This window comes from Hetaerina americana, unplaced genomic scaffold (genome assembly GCF_022747635.1).
Source record: "Hetaerina americana unplaced genomic scaffold, ioHetAmer1.1.p SCAF_1, whole genome shotgun sequence".
Classification (NCBI taxonomy): domain Eukaryota; kingdom Metazoa; phylum Arthropoda; class Insecta; order Odonata; family Calopterygidae; genus Hetaerina; species Hetaerina americana.
This window is the reverse complement of record NW_027286069.1, coordinates 32,312,729-32,336,410: the sequence shown is the minus strand read 5'-3', so window position 1 is coordinate 32,336,410 and position 23,682 is coordinate 32,312,729. Positions and strand designations below refer to the sequence as shown.

At 31.4% G+C, this 23,682-nt stretch overlaps 1 protein-coding gene across 7 annotated transcripts in view; it reads left to right on the top strand.

Annotated features, from left to right (window-relative positions):
- Positions 1–23,682, top strand: part of bves (popeye domain cAMP effector bves) — a 134,047-nt gene that overhangs the window by 93,320 nt on the left and 17,045 nt on the right. For 3 of the 7 annotated variants that reach the window (XM_071587761.1, XM_071587753.1, XM_071587770.1), the window contains exons 5-6: positions 4,603–4,743; positions 16,798–16,842. In XM_071587761.1, the coding sequence (XP_071443862.1) occupies positions 4,603–4,743; positions 16,798–16,842 (186 nt within the window). Of the gene's footprint in view, positions 1–4,602; positions 4,744–16,797; positions 16,854–23,682 lie in introns of all 7 variants that reach the window. The other 4 variants (XM_071587777.1, XM_071587797.1, XM_071587787.1 and 1 more) reach the window with 2 other exon arrangements.

Here is a 23,682-nt window from a genome sequence, read left to right as displayed (position 1 = left end):
TGGCACCAATGATGTACAGTAAGCTATAAGTATGACAGGAAGCACCATGTTGTTTGATATAAATTAATGATATTATTGATGATTGAAGAAATAATGAGAAATTATGTCATTAATTTTACCTACTATTTTGCTTCCCAAATATTATGACAACTGATTGAGCAGTGTTGCTGTGGTAGCTCCTCAATTGATGAAATTGGGGAAAAGTCAAGAATAGGTCAGTTTCTTCAAATATCTGGAATATATGGGGAAAAGGGCTAATCAAAAAAACAGGAATTCTGTATTAAATTTTGAAATATGATAATAAATACCTAATACCAATAAATACCTTAAAAATACCTAATCAGTTCCCAAACATTTGGGAGAAAAATCAGGAAAGAAAGGCAGGTTCATTGAAAACTGAGAATAAGTTGGAAACTAGAAGTTAGAAAATGAGTGGCATACATTTCACCGTAGAAATGTATCTTATATTCAGTTCTTAAAATAGGATGATGAACCAACATTTCTAAAAGTGGATGGATTTCTAATAATTTTTAAAGTAAATTGAAATGGTTCCCTCAAGTACTTGGTAGTTATTTTAATATAGCTCATGTATTAAAGATGCTACTAAGGGTTTGTTAATCCATAATTGACCGGCAAGATCCATAGATAAATTCTACTTATTTTAGGCATTTGAAATGTAAGGGTAAATACAGAATAAACAAAAATTATAAAATTGAAGGGAAATATTAAGGTTAGCCAATTTCATGAATTGAAAAATAATTTTTTGCATGCAGATTCATCTCTTAGTAAGAAAAAGGAGTTCAAATTGAGTATGTAAAGTAGTATGTGTTCCTTGTAATAAGTGTGATCCTTTATGCTATTGCATTTCTTTTTTCAGCCATTGACCACTAGTCCGATTCATCTATTAATTTAATTTTTTATGATAAAGAAAATAATTTTGCCTCCAGCAAACTTTCATTGGGGGATATTGTTATAATTGAAAGCACTAGGTTGACTAAAGATTTCAATAAAATATTTTATTTTTTTAAGTTTTTTTCTTCAGGCACTGGCATGAAAAAGCTCACAGCATCACTGGATATTGGTATAACTTGTTCAGGAGAGAAAGTTAAGATAGTGAATCAGCTGAAGCTTTAAGTTACTTATACTATATTTTGGGGAAAATTTACTTGTACTTAGTAAAATGGAATTCATTCTGTACATCACTATGTAAGCTGGAGCCACAGGATCTAAAACCACAGTATGGATGGGGATTTTGACTTTATGTAGTTTAGGGGGGCCATATAATCTAGATGGTAGTGGATTAATGTTGGTAAAAGAATATTTGTATCAGGCTTTGAATTTGCAGAGGAAGTTACCAGTTTTTTATTTTCATTTTGAAATATGCATGTTGGTGAGGACCTTCATCAGAACTTAAAAATAGATGTTTGAAATGAAATCCTCACATTTCTCATGGTAATAATTTTTTAAAAATACTGTCATACAATCACTACACAAATAACAAATTTTATATTTTGAACTAAATGTGTTTAATTTTCATGACTTTATTTTTCATGACCCTGCCACAACTACTTATAGTTTCTGTTATGTTTATCACGCAAAGTTAGGTATACTCAAGATGTTAGCACACTTTTTCCAACCATTGTTTTCTATATTGTTTCCCCCACATTTAATCACTGTTAATGTTTATCATGATAAGTTTCACTTCAGTAAGTACTCTGGGGAGAAGCACACTTCCATACCCTGCCATTTTTGCTGTATTTAGACCTGTATTAAGAAAAAGATATTATCTTGTTGAAATTGAGAAATTCTATATATTTTCCAAAATCCTATCTGAAATTTCAAATAGGTTAATGTGCAGTATGAAGTTTATTGTAGCTAGAATTCTTTGTTCCGTTCAGCTTAAATGGCCAAGACAACTGTTATAACAGGTGTGAATTTTTAGCATGATTTTATTGATTCAATAATGAAATTAATGGCATACAATACCTTAGTAAAGACATTGTACCTTCTTTTACCTTCATTGTCATTTATAATTGTCAAGGGGGTTCTCAATACTAGATCAGTTGTTAACGAAAAGTATGGTCTTACAGCATAATGGAGTCTCTTAAAAATGGCCCACACTTGAAATTTTAATCAGACTTCCATCAATTTTTTAAAAAGACTCATGTCAATCATCATGAATTTAAAATTGATGGGAGACCTATAGAATAAAGAATGATAATGAAGAAAATTAAAAATTAACAGCCGGGGTTTTTTAAATTCCCAAAGTTTTGACATTTTCTAAAATAAAATGTTAATCATGGCTCAGTTTTAGTCATCATCATGTGTGCGTTTTGAATTTGCTGCCATTGAATTGATACAGTAACCTTTGTGGCTTAATTTTAAGTTCCACCACTTTGATTGTACATTTTCTTGGACAAAATATGTTCTAGATAGAGTACAAAAATTTATCATAGATATAATGGAAAGTAATTTTAATAAAGAGGGAATCAAATAAGTCAATTTTCATACCTGATACGCTGACAATGGTGTCAGCACAGTGTGTCATCATCCTTATCCTTAATAATCACACATGGTGTTGAAATCTGCGTTTTAATGAGGTATGAAAATTGAGTTGCTTTATCCTTTTATTATCATCACGATGATTTATCAATCCAAGAATTTGTTTGTAGGAACTCTCCAAGCTATCATGTTTCCTACCAATTTATTCTCTAATACCTCCTTGCACTGACATTTTCCATTACTTGTTTCCCAAAGTTCATCCATGGCCTTCCTCTGCAGCTCTTTCCCTCTCTGTCTCCTTCAAAATGGTCTTTTGTAAGCCATCACGCCTCAGTATATGTCCAATTGGTTTTGATCTTATTCTCGTGAATACCCTTCATAAGGTTCTCTCTTCACCTGCTTTTCAAAGCACTTTTATTTGTCATTCTATTTTCTCCACTCTTTGGTAGCATAATTTCCATTGACTCCAACCTTCTTTTGCTTTTGTCCCAATGGTCTTTATCTTAAATTGGTAGAAAAGTACACTCCATATGTAAGATTTAATGACTGACTTACTTGCTATAGCCTATGCTATTTCTGTATGCCAGTTAGTATTTGTTTCTCTGGAGTAGTCAGCTTATCTGTCTTGCTTCTGCTATCGGTATTAATGGTATTGGTGTTGCTGCCTAAATAGCAAAACTCTTCCACTTGTTCCAGTGTACCTTTCCCTAGTCTTACTTGGAGGTTACCTTCTTTATCTTCCCTACTGCAAATGCTTACCCTGGTCTTAATATTAAGACTTTGCTTTTTCATTCTCTGCGAAACTCACATATTTTGCTGCTGAAAATCTTTATTTCAAGGTCAATCCACTGTCCCCATACTGGTGGATACACTTGATGTCTTACAGTTCAGCCATGAATCTTTTATTATGATGGAAATCAATTATTTTCACAAATTGATAACCAAGGCACGATCATAAATTATCATTAATGTAAGCAGTTTCTAATGATTTCTCAGAAAAATATTAGTCCTTCATTGCATTGCTTTACAAAACAGTGCTGCAAAAATTGCTATATGTAGTGCATGAGAATAGGCAAATAATTCAGTATTTATACTTCAGTCCTTACTCTATACTTCAGACCTTATTCAATATACACCCTGTAATTGTTAATAATGTACATTGCACTGGAACTGATTTTTTCCCTTGATTGTCATTGATTCTAGATAAAGTAATTACATTTGAGAGGTATTTGAGGCTGATGCTGTGAGGACATCCATTTGTGAAGCACCCAGAAAGAATTACCGACTCTGTTTCCAGAGGAAAGAATTTATTGCTGTCTACTAGTTATGCTACACTGTAACATCATCAGTCCAGATGATACTACAATTTAGTGCAAATAGTCGACAATAATAAATTCTTTCCTATGGAAATGCAGTCTTTGATCCTTACCTGTTGCTTTTTAAAGTAATTATACAGGGTGCGGCAACATAACTTCCTTTTTTGAAAGCGTTTTGCATTTGAAGAAAGGAATTTATATTGCCATACCCAGTAGTAATATTCAAACTGAGGTCATCTCAGCTAATTGTGTTAACATTGCTGCTGCTAGGTTATGTACCACCCATTGTTCATAAACAACATTGAAATTGAGTTCCACCACACAATTATGAACCTTGACATAAATACTAATAAAAATCTGATGCTTTCGTGTTAGCCATCGATGGTATAAAATGTTTCAACATAAATTAAAGTGAAAAAATACCTCTAGGATGCTTCTTGGAAATTTCTGGTCTTACCAAAGATTCCCACCCCTTATTTTGGTTCCATCAAGATCCTCTTTAAGAGAAACACCTTGAGAATACCTTTGCTTGTTGTGTTTAGTCAGGAACATATTTAAATTTATATCTAATTTTGTTGTTGGTTCATTTCAATAGGGGGAGTCTTTTTCTCATGGAATACCTCCAAAGATATAAAAAATTGGTGCATCATTCCAGAGTTAATTTTTGGGACTAAAATTTGAATACACTTGGGGATAGCAGCCATAAAAGTTCAGCTAACCATATAAAAATCCAAAATCCTTTCTTAGAGGGCATTAGCTAAATGAACCTCTCTGTATCTCTCAGGTATCCATAACGGCAATGGAGGAGTCCCGAGTGCTGATCTGGCATAGGGACAAACTTAAACTCACAATCATCACTGATCAGTTCCTGCAAGCTGTTTTTGATCACATATTGGGTCGAGATGTAGTCAAGAAGCTGATGCAGGTGAGCCGGACGGGACGGGCCGAGGCGTGGCCCCGTGGCACCCCAGCCTCCACCTCCCCAACCCCTAACACTATTAACACCTCCCCCAAGCTGTACACCCTCTTTCCCCTCCCCCTGGCACGTGCACCGTCCTCATAAGCAACAACTGCTTGGCCTAACTCTCCGGCCCACATCAATACCCAGTCCCTAGCCCCTGCACACCAACAATTTCTGTCTTGGTCCACTTGCTGGTAACCATTTCAGTCAAAGGCCAGGCATAATCCCTTTGCTGTGTTAATGGGTGCTGGTGTTGCTTGACGAAAAATGGCTGTTGTAAGTGGAGACATTATTGGGGTGTACATCACATTGGTATCGAGCAACTTGTAACTGTTCACACCAATTTTTTTGCTTAATAACTTTGGGAGTTGCCAGGTGTTGGCTTGAGCTCATTTTGTATGGAAATTGAGATAATCTCATTTAGTCTTGTAAAAGTATTTGATATAATAATGGGACTATTTTAATGTGCGAAACAATAAATATGCAACACTTCTTAAAATGTTATTTATATCACACAACTGTTGTATGATAAACTGGTCTATTGTCTGAAAGATGAAGTGTGTACTTCCAAGTATTAGCTGCAAGCTTAATGCTAAAATCATTTGATTGAGTCATATAAATTGTCACCTGTGTCTTAATCATCTCTACAGGAATAATTCTTCATCAAAGATTTGACGTTTCTCAGAGTATTTTAAGAAAAATAATAAAATCAGGTATTAGATGCGACATTAAAAAATTTTGGGACGTAAAAGGTTTAAGTAACATTCCTCTAAGAATGGAATGATTTGATTTGAGTGCAGTGCCTTTCATTTTATAAGCTTAATGTACTATCTGATTTATTTTTTACTCTAGCTTCATAGTAGCCTACTCAATGCCATAAAAAATTCAGGTCTTTGGTTAGCAAATTCATTTACTATTATAAGATAATAGTCGATGTTGTGCCAAAATGTACTTTTCATTCTTCCCATGAAATTTATGCTTTACCTCCAAGTTCTAATCTTCACTATTACCAAAAGAATGGTAATTGAAATAAATGCCTATGAAATTATTTCATTGTATACAGTTGCTTGCTGAATTTCAGTTCAAGTTAAATAAAGGCAAACAGGTGAAGGTTTTTGATAAAGTGAAGATTATGCAAATGAGATTGTGCTCATTAAAGTCCTTTTACTGTTAGTAGAATGTTACTGAAGCCTTTTATATAATGGTATCCCAATAACAATTATCAAATGGCAATGATAATGGTTTCTTGTTATTTTACTTTAATCAAGTTGAATATTCAATGAAAATAACTTCTGGAGGAGTTGATCTTAGACTGTTTACTCTGGATTCAGTATTATTACAAATGGGAAACAATTTAGACCAAAATTCACGTATCTACGGAACAGTCATGTTCAGTCAAGAGTACCAAAATCATTATTTTACCTCAATTCTTGAACATTTCATGAATAGTTATATTCTTTGTTCATTTAAATATACTTTCATTGATAATGTTTCATAAAACCAAATCATATATGAACTAAAGATTATGTAAAGGCAACACCAATTACATGTAAAAAATTCACATGGCCTTAAACTATAATATTAATCGTAAGAGAATTAATTTTGTTGCTTAAGTATATGTGTGATATATTGAAGATCTCTGCTTTATGTGTGAATTCTCTTGGATAGCCCCATAATGAGTGACTTGCATCCCACAATTCTAATACATATTGTGATTTTTAATTTTAATTTAATGAATGCTCTATATTTTTATTTGCAATATTTTATTACCGTGGAATATAAAATAATTCCCAAGAAAGAAGCTATTTTTTTAAGAAGATTTTTATATTGACCTATAATATTTGCTTGCTTATTTATTCTTTGTGACATACTGCAAATAATTTGTCCTAAATGTCATTTTAAAAATTCTTCCAATACTATTATATGTTGTGTAACAAGAATTGTCAATTGCTCAAAGAAACATTTTATAAATCTATCATTAGATATTGTCTTGTATCGAAAAATTATACATAATGGTAAATCTTAAAACTCTTACAGTGCAATAAGCCTGAAGTAGGTATCACATTCTTTCAGTCTCAATTCATTATGCATCCTGGGGGCCATTTATAAATTATGTCATGCAGTAGGTTTATTTTTGTATTTTTCCAAATCTTATACTTTTTATGAATCTTTCCTAGCCAGCACAGTAGAACTCAATTTTTTGTATAATATATGTATTGACCATAGAAAACTTATCCCTTAAAACAGAAAGCTTTTAAATATGGATAAGATTATATAGAGGAAACAAAGAGACACGTCCTTTAATGCAGAGATATCTCTTACATATCATAGTCAATGTTTTAATTGATAGTTAAAACAAATAACCTAGTAACAGCAATCCATTTCTTTGATAGGCAACTAATTCTCTTCTTTTAGTCAATATTTGGATTAACATAAATTAATTGAACAAAATCATGCGTAACAAATTCTATTTTGTACTCATCACCAGTGCAGTTACATAGTACAGAAATGGATATACATGTTTAAGTATTGTATATCCTGAAAAATGTATGAAATTAAAATTGTATTTTTCAATTAAATACTTGAATTGGAACATTCATTAATTCTTCAGGTTGTCATTTAATAATATTGACAATTAATTTTTTAATTCAAAGTTTACTTTCTGAAACATATCTTCAAAAAAGAGTTTAGTAAATAATCTTAGGCTCTCGGGTAATTTTGTTATTTTACAAACAAGTTAAGTGTATGGTACTTATTTGAGAGAATATCTGACATATCCTCTTAAATGCTTTTTGCTATCTCCTAATTCCTCATAGGTTTTCACAAACTGCCTTATATAATTTAAATTGAATAATCATTCTTATATTCACCTTAAAGCCTCTACATTCGATGCAAACTAAATGCACTAATGAAAATAAATCAAATGTACTGATAAATGCTTGACCACTTGATGGATACATATTAAGGTAACACATTACTGTAGGGAAACAAACCTTCATTGTAACACTGCAAGACATCAATTTTTTACTGCCTAAAAGTGTCCCAAATACAAGTTTGGAATATCAAAAATCTATGCTGTCAGTCTTGCCAACTGCTAACTTAGAGTATTTGTGCATTTGAAATGATTTCAAAATAAAAATACAAATAATTTCTCACTATTGTGTTTGTGAAACATAGGACTTGCATCCTTGCTCTCCCCTGTCCATATTCCTTCTTTGACCTCTGTGCTGGCTGGGTCTCGTTTTGACTTTAATGCAGAGATTTCTCTCTGATACTTTTGTAGATTTTCACATTAGGCCAATTTTTTCTTTGATGTATATAAATGTCGTTTGGTGTAAGAATTTTATTGGTTAAGACTATCTTCTTAGATCATGTGTACAAAGTATTCATTGATTTTTGATTTTTCTAGCTAATGCATAGAACTGAAAAATTATTTTTGACTTGATTGAATTTATGAGATTTCATATTTGTAATTATCTTTTTGGTTTCATGAACTAGTGCCATCATTATAAAGTTGTTCATTATTTGTGTAAAAGGTGTCGTATTGTATATAGATGTCTGGAGACCTAGCTGTGTCAAATTTCTGCTGCCATCCCGTAGAGCATGGCTTAATTAATGGATGGCCCCTGTTGTAATAAATACTCTACTATTTGCATATCCTACTCTTTGCTTACTGCAGTTTTGTTGAAAGGCAATATTCTATAAGAACAAATACAGGAGGCACCAATTATAATGCAGGGATATGGATTGAAAAATTTATAAGCTTTGCAGCTTATTTGATGTACATTAAGTGGATGACTTCATGGTTTCGCAGCAACAGAGTAAAATAAAGTAAAACATGATAGAGTAATTTAAAATCATAACTTATTGTAATGTTGGCCCACAGTCCAGAAATAGCATTAAAATAAAATAATTTAGTTGCAGAAGAAAAGCTACTTTAATTTATAGTGAAATTGTCATTACTATTAGTTCAGTAGCTTTTGTTCAATATTGATTTTTATGATACCTCAGCTGATCAGTGCGGTTAAGTATGATGGATTAGTATGCCATGCATCTAGCATTTGACAGCTGATTTGTATCTATTTATTGAAGATAAGTCCCTAGATTGAAGTTTGTATGAATCTATAGTTTAATTCCCTGCATGATAAGAGGTTTCCTGTGTAATAAACCAAAGCCAATATTTGGATGTCCAAAACATTATGTTCTTAGTGAGTAGTTACAAAAATTACATACCAGTAATCTCATGTAATGTGGTCAAGTTGTCTTTCCATTGAAATTAACCCTTAGACTGTATAATATTCAACACCTGATGAGTGATTACTTCTGTGTGATATTTCATTTACAACAACAGTGAATTACTAGAATTATATTGGAAGGTGGCCAGGTATTGAGAGTCAAGGGAACATCTAATTTACACTGTGGATGAAAATGAAATTTTTAAAATTAACTATTGTGGTGTTTGACTCTTTGGATTCTATATATTATGATTAAGATTGATTTTGTATTCCAGTGTGTGTGAGTGTGATGACTGAATAAATGCCTTAAATATTAATCTCAATTTTCTTAAGTGTGTTTTTGAATAAGTTCCCCTTTTATGGAAATCATTTTTATTCAATCAAGGATAATGGATTCCACCTTCCGGCTTCTGCTAGTTTAGGAACTCAGTTGTTTCTAATTCATTAATGAATTCTATGTGTATATGGCATTGGTATAAATTGTGAATTTATTCTACTACTCCATAGTTCATGTATGATTTATTAAGTTTTCTTGTTTTAACAAATTTCTCTGGCATAAACCTATTAATTACATGAATACATACAATTACATTTATACACGCTACCCAACTTTTCTTACGCAGTAGTATCTAATTATTCATTTTAATGTCACTAAGTGAATAAGACTTGCCAGTGGGAGCTATTTATAAATTTTGAATGTTAGTTTATGTAATATCATTATTTCCAATATCCATTTTTTATAATTTAGGGTATATATTAGGGATCAATCATTATAATTTTAAATAGGTTCCTACCTTATTTTCATGGAGAATAAAATATTATAATTAGGTATTTTAAATTACTGCTTAATTTTTTCTACCTAATACTGCAATGAATTGACGTATATTATATCTTATATAAGTTAATTAGGTAATCTTATTTCTGTAGGAAGATTTCACTCACTCATTAATTTTTCAGTTGTTTTTTTATCCAAGTTCTTGGATATGCTTTTAGTCTGGTGTTCAGTTTCTATCAGATTTAAAATGTTGTGAAGCTAATATAATGTCTGCACTTTTTCTTCGATATATAATTGATTATGCTCTTGCATGATTTTTATATAGCTCTACCTTTATATGAAACTCGTCATTAGAATGTTTATCAGTGATTTGACTTATAGATGATAGGTATTAAATGATATTTATGTAAATGACTGTCAATAAATCTTTGTTATTATAGTTGATTGTCAAGTAATGTTTGATGTCATGGATAATGTTATATGCATTAATGCATAAATGTGGCAGTTTTATTATGTTTTATATTCCTGGTACAATGAATGTTTTATATTTTAAACATCTGTTTCTTTAATAAAAGTAAGGATTGTCATAGGTTTCATTACTGGTACATAATGTAGATCAGTAGCATAATTTAGTGTATTCAAATTTAATTTTTCTAAGCAATTTAGGTTTCCAAAGATTTGTGGGAACCTTTATATTCTCTAGTCAAAAGATCCTATGGATAAATGGGATGGATAGATGATTAAAATCATTAAAAAAATGTCATCGATTGTGATCTTAATTCATGGGATTATTTCCACTACTTAATTGAACAGCAACTTAACTGATAAGTGATAATCAATGTTACCTTGAATTCCATTATTGGAGACTTCAGTTAGTGGTGTTAAGAGGGTCAATAGAATTGTGAGCTTATAACTGCCTTATTTAAACTGAGGGAATAATCTGAATAGTTCCCAAAATTAGCTGAAAAATACACTATTGAATTTCTTAAAGTGTTAATTGTAAAAATATTTATGCACATTAAAGTACATAGTTTAGCTGATTGATGTAAAATCTGCCTAAATGTGAAAGAAAATATGGGAACATTGGGCTATTTTGGACTTCCATACTATATTCAGTTCTAATCTTTAACAGTTTGTTAGTCATGGTTTTTGTTATTAAGGTTTGATGAGCGGAATGCAATGTTCCTATAAAACAGACTTTATTCTTCTCTGAAATTATTTAGTTATTTCTCATAAATATTATTGGTTAGCATTTTAGTTCACTCATGGTTAAGGGAAACCACAAGAATGTTTGAAAATCCCTGTTGGCATTTTGATGAGCTAAGTTTCAAGATTGAAAAAAAATGTTTGAACTAAGTGCAATGGCTAATTTTTAGACAAAATTTTGTTAAAATGGTCTTGATGTATATAAATGTGTTAACTTGGTTTACTTTAAATGTATAAATAGAAAGGGTGATGTAGAAACTAGCAGCAAAAGGCAGGAATTGCTATTTTTAATTTTAAGGGTATGGGAAAAAAATAAATTTTTTGATTTGGGAATTACACAAGCATGGCAGATAGAATTATGTCTTTGTTGCCTCTCATCCCAAAAAACTTTTCTCACCTCTCTTAATATTGTTTTGTGAAATGATTCAGAACTTCTTTGGGGTAAATGGGGTATTTACCATTTTTAACACACGTACTTATGATTGTGCATTAGGTTTCTACGGGCTGGCCCAATCATGCTGTAATTTTATCTTATTATTCCTACAACAGATGTTTTGCATGTGAGTTAATATTCTGTTAAATTAATGTTCCTACCAATATATTACGTTTATATTTTAGAAATTTTGTTGGAACTTTTGAATCAAACTGTGCTAAAAAAATGTGCGACCATCAAATCTTGAAGTAACGTTTTTCTTGCAAAAATAAAATAAAATCTCCAAAAAATATCATGAAAATGAATTTTGAAAAGTGAAAATAGTAACAGCAAATTTTATCAATGCCATATATATTTATTACTTAAATTTTCTTGTTACATGATATCCAAGTGATCATGAAGAATAATTTTATAGGAAATGGTGGAATCCATCAATCAAGTGGGTCTGATGCGTGCATGGGATTAAGAAGATATTTGAATTCCATAACTTATCTGAGATCTAGAAAAATTCCAGTAAGAGAAAACTTATCTGATTGTGTATTAATACTTCAATATTGTATCCTTCAGGACAAAATTTAATGTTTCAATTCTTGTGATAAATCATTTAAAAGTGAATGAGAAATCTGTAGGTAATCATAGAATTCATATTGGTGGTCCTTGGAGTGATTCATCCTCATAGCCACTGACTCCCTTCATATTCCCCGTATTCATCACCCTCTGCATAAATGATTGGAGGGCTTCTAAATTTGAGGCACTCCAATCATTCACACTGGGAATACCCCATTTTAAACAGAATTAACAAGGAAAGATTTTTTGTATACATTATGATATTTGAATGGTAATTCCAGAGTAGATAGGTTTTTGACTGCCAGCATCTTTTCCAAGTTTTTGTTAAACAAGTCAATGGCCAGAAGTCTTTTTTCCAAAATGTTATTTTGAACAGGAGCATACTTGTGTGAAGAAGGAATGGAATTGTGAAGAAGTTGCTTGAAATGCAGGATTTATGAAAATTTTATTGAATAATATTTTTTAGCAGGTAACTTCTTGCACAGGCACATCATAATGAATTTGTTTAAAACATATCTATGGTTAACAAAAGATTGCATGGAATAAGTTTCCTTAGAAGTTATTCTTCCTTAATCCTTATTTATATTTTAATGCATTGAACTCTTCTCCCTTACTAGTGAGTTGATGGAAGTTACCTAATTATTTTGAAGCCTTTCACTTTGTTTGAGTTCTTTGGAAACATCAGTTCTATTCTTTGCTGTTAAAAATTGAATGAGGATGAGCACTTCTGTAACATGACTTCAGCATCATCACTACCAAGATGTGCTATGCATCATCAGGAAAGCTTGCGGAAATCAAATGGACTACAATTTACTGTGCAAGACATGTGAATTGTGGTCATTTTAAACCTCTCTCTCCTTATTTCCACCCTATGCTTATGAACAAGGACCAAACTAATCTAAAGCATACGAGGAGTGTAGCATTTTAGCAGACCTTGGAGAATCTAAAATTTAATTCCATCCAAATAATTATTCCAGCAGTGTGAAGCAAAATTAAATAGATTGTTCATTAATATAATGTCTTACTGTTTATTAGTCATGTTTAAAAAATATGCAAGAGTGCATAAATTATGGTAATATAAATTGATCATTAGATTCTTAAAAAGAGGCTGATGGGGAGTTTGAAGATTTTACCGATGCTACTGGATCTTTTCATTCAAAAATTTCTGGAGTCACTCTCACTCCTTCTTTCTGTATGGTTGGTGTAGCACTTAATAGATTTAGAAAATTTGTATTAAATGATGCTGTGTAAAGTGCTGTTTTTGTTAGATTTTTGCGTATTATAGTTTAGTCATATGTAGGTGTTAGGTATGCATGGGAATTTGACTTAGGAAAATTTTAATGAACAGCATGTGTACCAAATGGTGAAACCTCCAAAATCCCCAATATGCATGCTTTGGTTGAAGTACTTGAGATTTGTTTTGAGGTGGGTCAAAAAATTTTCCAGAGCAGTAATTGAAAGTGACTTTTGCTCCTCGGTTGTGGTACTATGTGGATGAAAATAATATTGCAAAATTTCAAGAAGTGTTGCCTAAATGGCTTTTAACCTTCACCAATAAAGTATGTAGTTGTTTTGAAGCATATTAACTTTGTAACTGTTGTGTGGCCTTTGTAGAATTACACTTCCTGGAATGTATTAAAAAAATGAAGTATTCATTGCACATAATGGTGATAGTTTGTACACACTTGTTCACTGCTCTCACCATGCATCAGCTTGTTGTAAATCACATTGTGTTTTTTATTATTAATTCAAGTTGTGCTCGGTGTGGCATATTTATTAGTTTCAAAATGGAATTAAATCAACCTGTGGGAATAAAGAAACTAAATTGTGAAGTGTAGGTTGGACTAGCACTCATGAAATAAAAGTTGATTGATGAATTACCATTCACACTCACGGTTTGTATGGTGACAGTATGCTTTAAATGTTTTTTGCTCACTGCTGCAACCGTGTAACTCTCTTAATGCTAGGCAATCAGTGTTTAGTCATGGCTTAATTATTTGTAACAAATACAAAAGAAGAGAATTTTGCTTAAATATTTGCTGTGGTGTTGACATAAGCTACATCATGACTTGTTTGAGATATTTTTCCGTGGATGTAAAATGCAATACACAGGTCATTTTGTGCTTTTCATTTAGCTTGGTTCTGCATTATTAAATAACTTATATAACAATTCCTAAAAATGGATCTCACCCTCATTAGGTTGAGTTCTTTATTTTACCTTCACGGATAAAACAATACAAATTTCAGTGATAAAATTACACATTATTATTTCAATTACAAGTTTTAATTATCAGTAAGTTATTCTTATTAATGTTCATAAAAAATGGCAAAGACATTTGGAGTCGGAAAAAAATGCATTAGAATTAAGTGGGCATATTTTATTTAAATGACTGATTTGACCATCAGCATTTTTTCTGTAGGTTTTACCTAATCTAGTTAAAGATTAGTATTCACGGTCTGATTTACTCACATTGTCATAGATAAATTAATTACACACAATTTTCTAGTACATTTTGCTCCTTTCTATCAAAAATGTATTTACTGTGGATATACATATTGAAAAGCAGTTTAAAAAAAATTGAATGTTGAAAACCTTGTGTCTCTGGAATAGTTAAATTATCTAATGAAGCACATATTTTTAAGTTTTCCTTTACTTGTAACCTCAAAATGGCTCTTTAATGACTTTATCATCTTCTTTTTTCTCATTCCCACCTTTGAAAAACTATTTTCACACAGTTTAGATTTTTAACTTGATCCCAGCCTCATAATTATTTCTCTACATTCAAGTTGTCAATATTATACAATTACAATACAGTTAACTAATATTTAGCTGAAAACCAAGCCTCACAACACCAAAGCAATGTATTAAATTTATATAGTATCCTCCTGTCATTCTGTTTAAAATTGCATCATGATGAAATATCATAATGTGGGATAGTTGCTAATCATTTTGTGGCTAAGAGCATTTTGGAAACAAATGTCACTAATAGTTTTGGCATAACGTTATTTTTTAATCTCTATTAAATCCTTTAAAAAAAATGCATAATTAAAATAAGAGCTTTCTATTTTTCCTGCGAAATATATTTCACAAATTACTAAATTTGTGTACATAAAGTCCAACTTATCCACTGCACAGCAAGCAAGATAAAAGAAAGATTTATATGGAAAATTTGTTCCTTTTTGGTCAGTATAAATTATTGTATCTAATTCTAGAGGTTGCATTATATTGTACATTGATTTTAAAAATGCATAAAAAGTGACCATATACTTGGTGGTGTAGCTAGAGTTAGTGCCACGAGCGGTGATCCCTAACTTTGCCACCCCTTCCTCCATCCATGGGAATTACATTTTCACTTCATTAGAGGTAATTTAACCCAGTTCCTTGGCCAATGAAGTTCCACCAAAATTTAATCTCAAAAGAGTGCTGTCCAGGGCAGACCACCCCATTTATACCTCTAGCAATTTGGCTTTTGGAATGATGAATGAATAAAACCAATTGAATCTAGAATCTTAAACAGATAAGATAAATTCCTTGTTAATTTGGTAGGGAAATGTTGCTGCTTTTTGTAGCTTTATAGAGCACTTAAATGTGATCATGTATAAACACTTATGTTTGATCAACTTCACCAATTACTAATAGATAGAAACAAATATTATGGAATGATTTAATACTAAACATTTTTAGTAAAAATCTTTTGATAATAATGATATAATACCAGGAACATTGATTATTTATTAATCAATTTCATATTGATATTCATAAGGATTCTTACATTCACTCTGTTTAAGCAAGCCTATTTTGTATGATGCGAAATAAAAGCTTAACTTAGAATGCAAAAAACTGTTGTATTACAATTAAGTAAACTATTAATGTCTTTGATTTATAGCAATGATTTAGGTTAAAATGGGAATTATTCATTAAATGAATAAAGGCACTTTTTATTCTGAGGGTTTCAAAAGAAACATTTGAAATTACCACATTGAAAGACTAAGAAGAACATACCAATTGAGATCATTCAGGGAACTGTTTGCATATCAGTATATTGGCAATGTATTCTGTGAGTAGTTTGTTATTGAAATATAGTATGGTAAATTTCACATTAATAGAACTGATTAATTAAAAAAAATCAAATATCTGTTTTTTAGCAGTTCTTAGCAACTTGACACTTTCAATTACAATGCAGTTTTTTATTTTTAGATATACAATCATCACCTTACATGTTTCTCACTATTGCTAGTTGACTTGTTAATTTTTACTGGATCTCAATCTATTCCACTTTCTTGGGTATTTATTATCACCTTATTAATGAGCCAGAAATTACCTTCTTTTTAATGAATAATCATTTAACCATTTTTAATGCAGGCAGAATTTTATGACTCAAAATGATTGTTTTGACTTGGTTACAAACTCATTGAAAAGTAAGATACAGGTCACTTTGTGGCTATGTTTATAATAATGTTGTGTTGTGAATTAGATTGCATTTTTAGGCTTTAATAAGTTTGGCATTAAAATTAATTGTTTGAGCCTATAATTACTTAGATCTTGGCTTGAATTCTAAAAAGCATGTGATTTTAGTAACTGCAATGCTGATTTGGAATATATATTACATCAATATAGTATCGGTGATTTTTTATACATTCACCTAAAATAAAATTTGGAACTTCTCTTTGTCATCTCTGATTTTTGTAAGTACTTCAAGTCAGAGAAGTCTTGAGAAATTGAGGAAGATGAAGCCATACTGAATCAAGATAATAATTAAACTTCTGTTATCCTTTCATTACTCCTTTTCTTGTTTTTTCAGATGCCTGTAGTTGGCTCTTCTTGTGATGAGGATTTTGCAGTATTGGTCTGGTCCTAGTGCCTATTCATTTTATTGTAGCTTACGTGTGTGGTGTTGCTTGCCTGCTTACTACTACCAACAGCAGATGTATATTGGAAGTTTGATAAGTTGCTCCCTATTTCGAAGTACTTGGAATTATTTCATTACTTTACTAAGACATGTGTTCTTGATTTTTATCTTTTATCATAGTATTTAAATTTCTTAGCTTAACTCGGCTATTTTGTGCTTATCCTCATTAATTAATGACATTCTTTAAAACAATATTTGAAAACCCCCCGGATATATTTGTTCAGGTTAAATAAAAATAGGAATTAGAGCTCGTTAAATTCATAATTCTAATGTACCCTCAGATTTTTTTGCCCACTTTACGAAAATACTTAAGCAATAATTTGTAATGCCAAATAAAAGTAACCTATCATTCGAAATGTTGTTCTGATTTCCAAGCTCATCTAGGAGCATTGCTGGTAAAGCAAATGATTATTGAGTATTTCAAATTTGGGAGTTGCTTATCATATACTTAAAGCATTGGCAACGTGAGGATTCTCTGCTTTTAAGTGTGCTCACACAAAATCTCTTTCCTGTTACCTTTCAGACTTACTTTATCTTCTACTTCTGTAATATTTCGGGCTAATGATGAGTGGCTTGAAGGATATTTATTGTTCTTTAATTCAGAGTAAGGGAGTGCCTGAAAATTGTTCAGCATGTTTGGGATGGTGTTGGGGTGTGGCACAGTGCTTGTGGAAACTCCATTGATTCCTTATCAAGTCTTATCTCGCTTCAATTATTACTTCTTTCCTTCTGAGGTAGCTAAACCCTACATATTCCCATTGGGAATGAGCAGAAATCTTTGCATTATCAGGTGGATAATGAAATGCAGAAGTGCAAGAAAGAATAAGAAAGGAAGTTATAGCAAGCCACATTTTTTGACCACCTACATTCCACGTTGAACATGATGAATAAGCTAAAAAGAATGCTCTAATACAACATAGCCATCTCATTCTCATTGGAACATTATGTTATTTGATGACCATCTGGACAAGAGCACCTCTGAATTGTTTTTTGCTATTTTGAAAAATATTTAGAGGCTGCATTTTCATGAATTTCACACACTCAAATTTGTGTAACTAAGACAGCACTAGAAATTCAAATCTGGTCCGCTTGCATTACTTTATTTTCCTCTTGCTGCATTTAAAAATCAATAGAAATCAAGTAATTGAAGAAATAAATTGAAAAAAGTTTTGCTTTTCTACCCAATGATATAAACTGAGGTTTTCAAATCTATGCAAAATTACACTTTCAGTATAGATAATTTGATTTATAGTATGTTCATTGTCTGCAATTTTAGATTCTCATTAAAAATGGCTACACAGAAATGTATGCATGAACTCATATTGATGTATGTGTGTATGTATGACAGAGAAAGTACCCCAATCATGAAAAGGAGATTACATGTTAGATGTATAATATAAGACTTAGTCACAACATAGAAATCAAATAGAAAACTTTTTTGAATAAAATTGTATGCCTTATCCTCATCAATAGTGTCCTCATCTATTCTCATTGTCCAGTAACTCCCTGCATTATCATGTAGTTCTCCCACTCTTCTGATTTATAAGGTTCTAATTGCAAAAATTTGTGACTGAGACTTACCAATTCAAAGAACTATAGGGTGTTAATATTTGAATCCTTTATTTAGTGCTTGGGGTCTTAAATGGCTGAGGTCATGCCTCTCCGTTGACAAGTGCAGAGAAGCTTACATTACACAGTGTGTTGGAAAAATTATATCCATGCTGTGGGTGGGATTTGCCCCAATGGTGCTTGGATTAGCTAGAAAGTGTGCTACACATTTGAAAGTGCAGCAACAGATGATTATCAGGCTCAGTTGATGAGAATAATGGTAGTATCATTTTCATTATGAACCAATATTTTCATGAATAGGGGTGAATAATAAAGCACTTCCATTACCCAGGCCCCTTTCCACTGTGCTGAATATTTTCAGGTGCTCTTGGTTTACATAATGTTTAAAAAGGAAGAGTACACTTTTGATAACATTTACGACAGATAGATGCCAAAAGAGACCAATGTAGTGAGTGTACCATTAAAAAATACAAGAATCCCTAATACCATGTTAGATATCAGTTTTTCTTTTCAGCATACATATTATACCATCCGAAAAACACAATTTTTACTATCTAATTCATAGAAGTAACTGCAAGAATTGTGAGTGAGAAGGAGAATATGTGGAACATTATTATTTTGAGTTATGGGCTGACCAGGATCATTATTTTTGAGTACTGGCCTTGAGAATCAAAAAGGCAGCCGTCATAAATATTGGATAATGTGAATAAAGCCAAGGATACCATTTAATGCTCTTGAAATGGTGGCATATGCCTTCATTGGTCTCTCTTCAGAGAAAATTCTATTGAGAAAATGAATCATAAATTCCTTCAAGCCCATAAACATGATTGTGTCTTGGCATGCTATATGGTGATGAGGATACATTTCTTTTTTATGTCACTGCTTCTGCTGGCCAGTGGAGGATCTCAATCCCACATCTGTAATTTAATGCTGTTACATGTTATGTTTTTCACTCTCTCAAGTCCATCTCTCGGCGAAAGAGAAGAAAATTAGAGCCACTGTTATGACCAAGAAAGTTCTTCCTTCACATGTCTTGAAACGTTTTCTTCCACACTCACTTGTTGTACTTTCACTGGGTTTTTTTCAAATCTCTCTTTAACTCTCTCCTCACCCTCACCTATTGTGTCTTCTGCAATTAACTTTACTCTTCCATATGTGTATTGTAAAGTATGTGATCTCTGTTGCAAAATGTTTGAATGTCATTAACTCAGACTTCACTCTTTTCTTACTGCTATCATTAATGTGTGACATTTGTATGCTAGAGAAATAACATTAATTTAATAATATTTGTAATTTTTTTCATTTAAGTTGTGTTGTTTTAGTCATATTGACTCTTTCCCGGAAGTTGTCAATTTAAGCCTTTGCATCTGATCCCTTTTAATTAAAAAAATCTCCTTTAATGTTTTTGGAAATTAGCCATTTATATGGTGGATAAATTTAGAGACTTCATAATTCGTTTTCTTGTTAAGAGTGAAAATAGAATAACTACAACTACCATATTCTACAAGTGAAATATTTATAACCCTTTATGAGATTAATGACTTTGAGGCAGTTTATACATATATATATATACATATATATATATATATATATATATATATATATATATATATATATATATATATATATATATATATATAAGTAGGTAATGTTTGTAGTAGGTAGGTGGTAATAAGCAGGTAATTACCCTCATACAGGACATTCTTGGTTATGTTTTGATCAACACATTTGGCAAGTACCTTTGATGAGACACATGAGTGCCAATCGAATTTAGCATCTGTCTGTCTTACCTTGAGAATACCTATACATGGAGTGTAAATCTTATCCAGGAAAGGTTTGAGCAAGATCATTTACTTAATTGGTATTTCTCATTCATCTCATTGTATAGATACATCCAACTTAACTTGACTTGTTGCTATAATAGTACTTGCAAATATTCCACTTAGTATAAATTATATCTCTTCACATCAATTACATTAATTTTCTATTGTATTGAATGGCATATTGTTAAGTTGATCAGACTTGGCATCAAAAGAAGTATGTTGTTGTGTCTTATTCATCCCTCCATTTAGTTGCTTTAAATGGCATATTTATATGATCAAAGAATCTATAATTTATATTTTCCATAATTAAGTATCATAAGCATAAATTAGAATGCATCATTCTTTAGATAATAGGACTTAGAATTTGAGAGGGCAGTACAGTTTACATTTGTCTCCAATTTACTTTTTCCCTATGTACTTTATATATAACCCTGTATTAATGCTTTTGGTTTTGGAGTTAGATAATTTTATTTAATAGTTTAATATTTCAGGAAAAATTGTTTGATTTTTTAAGTTACTGGGAAAAAATATCCATGCCCAGTGAAAAGAGAAGTAAAAAATGGCATCTTCAAAATGTCAATGATGATGGATGATTGCTTTTAAAGTTGAAAGCTGTGGAAAAAAATAATTACATAATGGTTAACCATATTAGGCACTACTTATTGGTAGCTCTTTTATTGCTGCTGGGCATTGATCTGATTTCAAAAGGAATTGAAAGTGAAAATATAAATTTTGTTCCTGAACCATTAAATGCATCATTTCTCTGAAAAGGCACTTAGAAAGGTTAATACATGTAATCAATCATATTTATGAGCTGTGATTGAATCTCCCAGTGAGACAAATAATGGCCAGGACTATAAGCAAGAATCCAACTTTTTTTGCATAATATTACTTCATTTAAGGAAGATTTCCATTATTGTTTTACAGAAATGTTTCAGAATGGTTATCATTGAAATATATTTTATTATAGTTGTGACTATAGTTGTGTTCATGAAAATGAGAGTAACTCACTTTTTAAGTTCCAAGATATTAATAAGTCATGTGGAAAACTTTTAATGGCAATTTTTATGAGTTTTAAATTGAAATATCAGAAGCCCATGAGGGATTTGTTTGAAGGAAGCATATAAAAATATTTTAGTTATATAATTCAATAAGTTTAACTATTGAGATTAGTACGAATGAATAATTCCTCTTTATTCACCTGCATTACCCACGACACTAATAAAGTCTTAAGAAGATGTTTTCAATTTTACTGTCATTCCAGGTAGTGAATTCAGAGGATAAGAATAAATATTGTTATCATGGCAAGCTGAGACACAATTTGTTTTCGAATCATTTGTCTCAAATTATTTTTATGTACTTGCATAATTTTCAAATGAGGCTCTGTTGCAGTTGGCATAAGTATTAAAATTTTCTGGTAAAAACAATTAGCATATAGTATGCTAACTTGATAATGAGATAGAACGGCTAAAGGCTAGGGAAGAGATAACTTTATCTTTCTTTCTAATACTGCATTTTATGTACATATTTTTTATACACTTTCAAGTAGGGTCCATTGTTTGCTACCCAATCATAGCTTTTCCAGTATGAGATATTGCAGGTCATAATCACCAGCTAGCTATTTGTTCTCTGAAATTATTTACTGAAGGAAAACCTCTTAGAAATAAGACATTGGACAGAATTATTGATAAAATTGCCAGATATATTGCGTTGTTTAAATCTCTCATTCCTTCCTTAAATTTGCATCTTTAACAACAAGGCAGATGAGAAATGAGTGTGGTTAAAGAAAAGGAGCCAGATTATCGTAGCTGAACTGCTTTTCTGATATAGACATTCAAAAGTGCCTCTCAAGCTCTGCAAGGATGAAACACAACAGAAAAATCCTGAAATTCTTGAGGCCCTAATAAACTATTTGCTTGAGGGAATATCTATAGATTCACAGTATATCTCAACATTCAGCAAGTCAACACTTACATGCATACTTGGCTAGCCATTCAATGGTGTGTGGCCATAAACACACAAACCACATGAAACCAATGGAGAATGAGAAAGAAATATTGGGTATTTGGCTAGGATTTACTGAGCTGCTGCTATCACGTTAATATTTGCATATCGGTTTGAAAAGTGGTTACCCCAGATATTTTGACTGTAGCATGTATTTATCTTTAATTTTATTTATCAGTGAGTGTCAGAATATATTAATAGTGGACCCTACTTGAGCTTGATATATCCATACCTTAAGTGTAAACCCATCTCATTAAACATTTTTAATATGTAATTTCAGTCCAATGTTAAATCTTATTCTCTCAGTTATTTCCGTGATTCTAAATGACATCTGAATGATTCTAAATTCCAGTTACTTTTAAATGACAAATTTTACTTACAGCTTATTTTTGGATTCATTGTCTAGAGATTTCATAATATTGGTATTTTCCATTTATAAACATTGACAGTCTAAACTATGATGAATGCAGATCTGTTGTGAAATCATGCTTTTCGGCCATAGGTACTGTTTTTCTTCTACATCATAGCGACTTCAATTTTCTGATCTGTACATATATATGGATAATTGATTGATTGATGTTTATTGGTTCCTAAAAGACATGTATGGAACACGTCACATTGCTTACAAATATTCCAGATAGACACAAATGGAGTTGGAGTTTGAATACAAGTGATAGTCATAAATAAAAAAGAAAGCAATAAATATTAGCAGTAACAGCATGCATAAGAATAAAATTATTTATCAACAGAGAGAGACATAAATTCATTCACAGTATGTAATTGATGTTCGCTCAGAAACTGATATAGTTAAGATTTAAATGACAGCAAATTGCCTATTTCCCTTAGTTTTCTAGGTAATTCTTTCAGGAATAATACAGTACCATAAAAAATGTTCTTAGCAAACAGCCGAGGTATGAGCAGTTATCCTCAACTCATTAAACCCTCTTGTGCTGTACCTATGTACTTCAGCATTGGTTATCAAATTGAGCATGGCTTTGTTTTGCTGTACAATAATTATTGAATGCAAGGTCCCTCAGAATGTATGTTTATCCCTTATAAATGGTGAATACATCTACAAATACAAGCACAATATTAACTGAAAAAATTTCAAAGATTATATTTTTATGTAAGTGATAGTTAGGTTTTCTATGGACATGATGAATATGCTCTTACATCTCTTGTTATATAATGTAAATATGCAAAAAATTACAATTTTTGAATTAAACTGTTGCGAGTTTAGCCAATTGGTAGCTGATCATGCTTCAAAATGCAAATATGTAGCTGAGACACCAAAATATTAGGTATCTTTTACTTTCATTCTAAAATGTTTTTACCTCTATTACCTTTAAAGATTGCATTGATTAAATAGTTTTTCAGTATG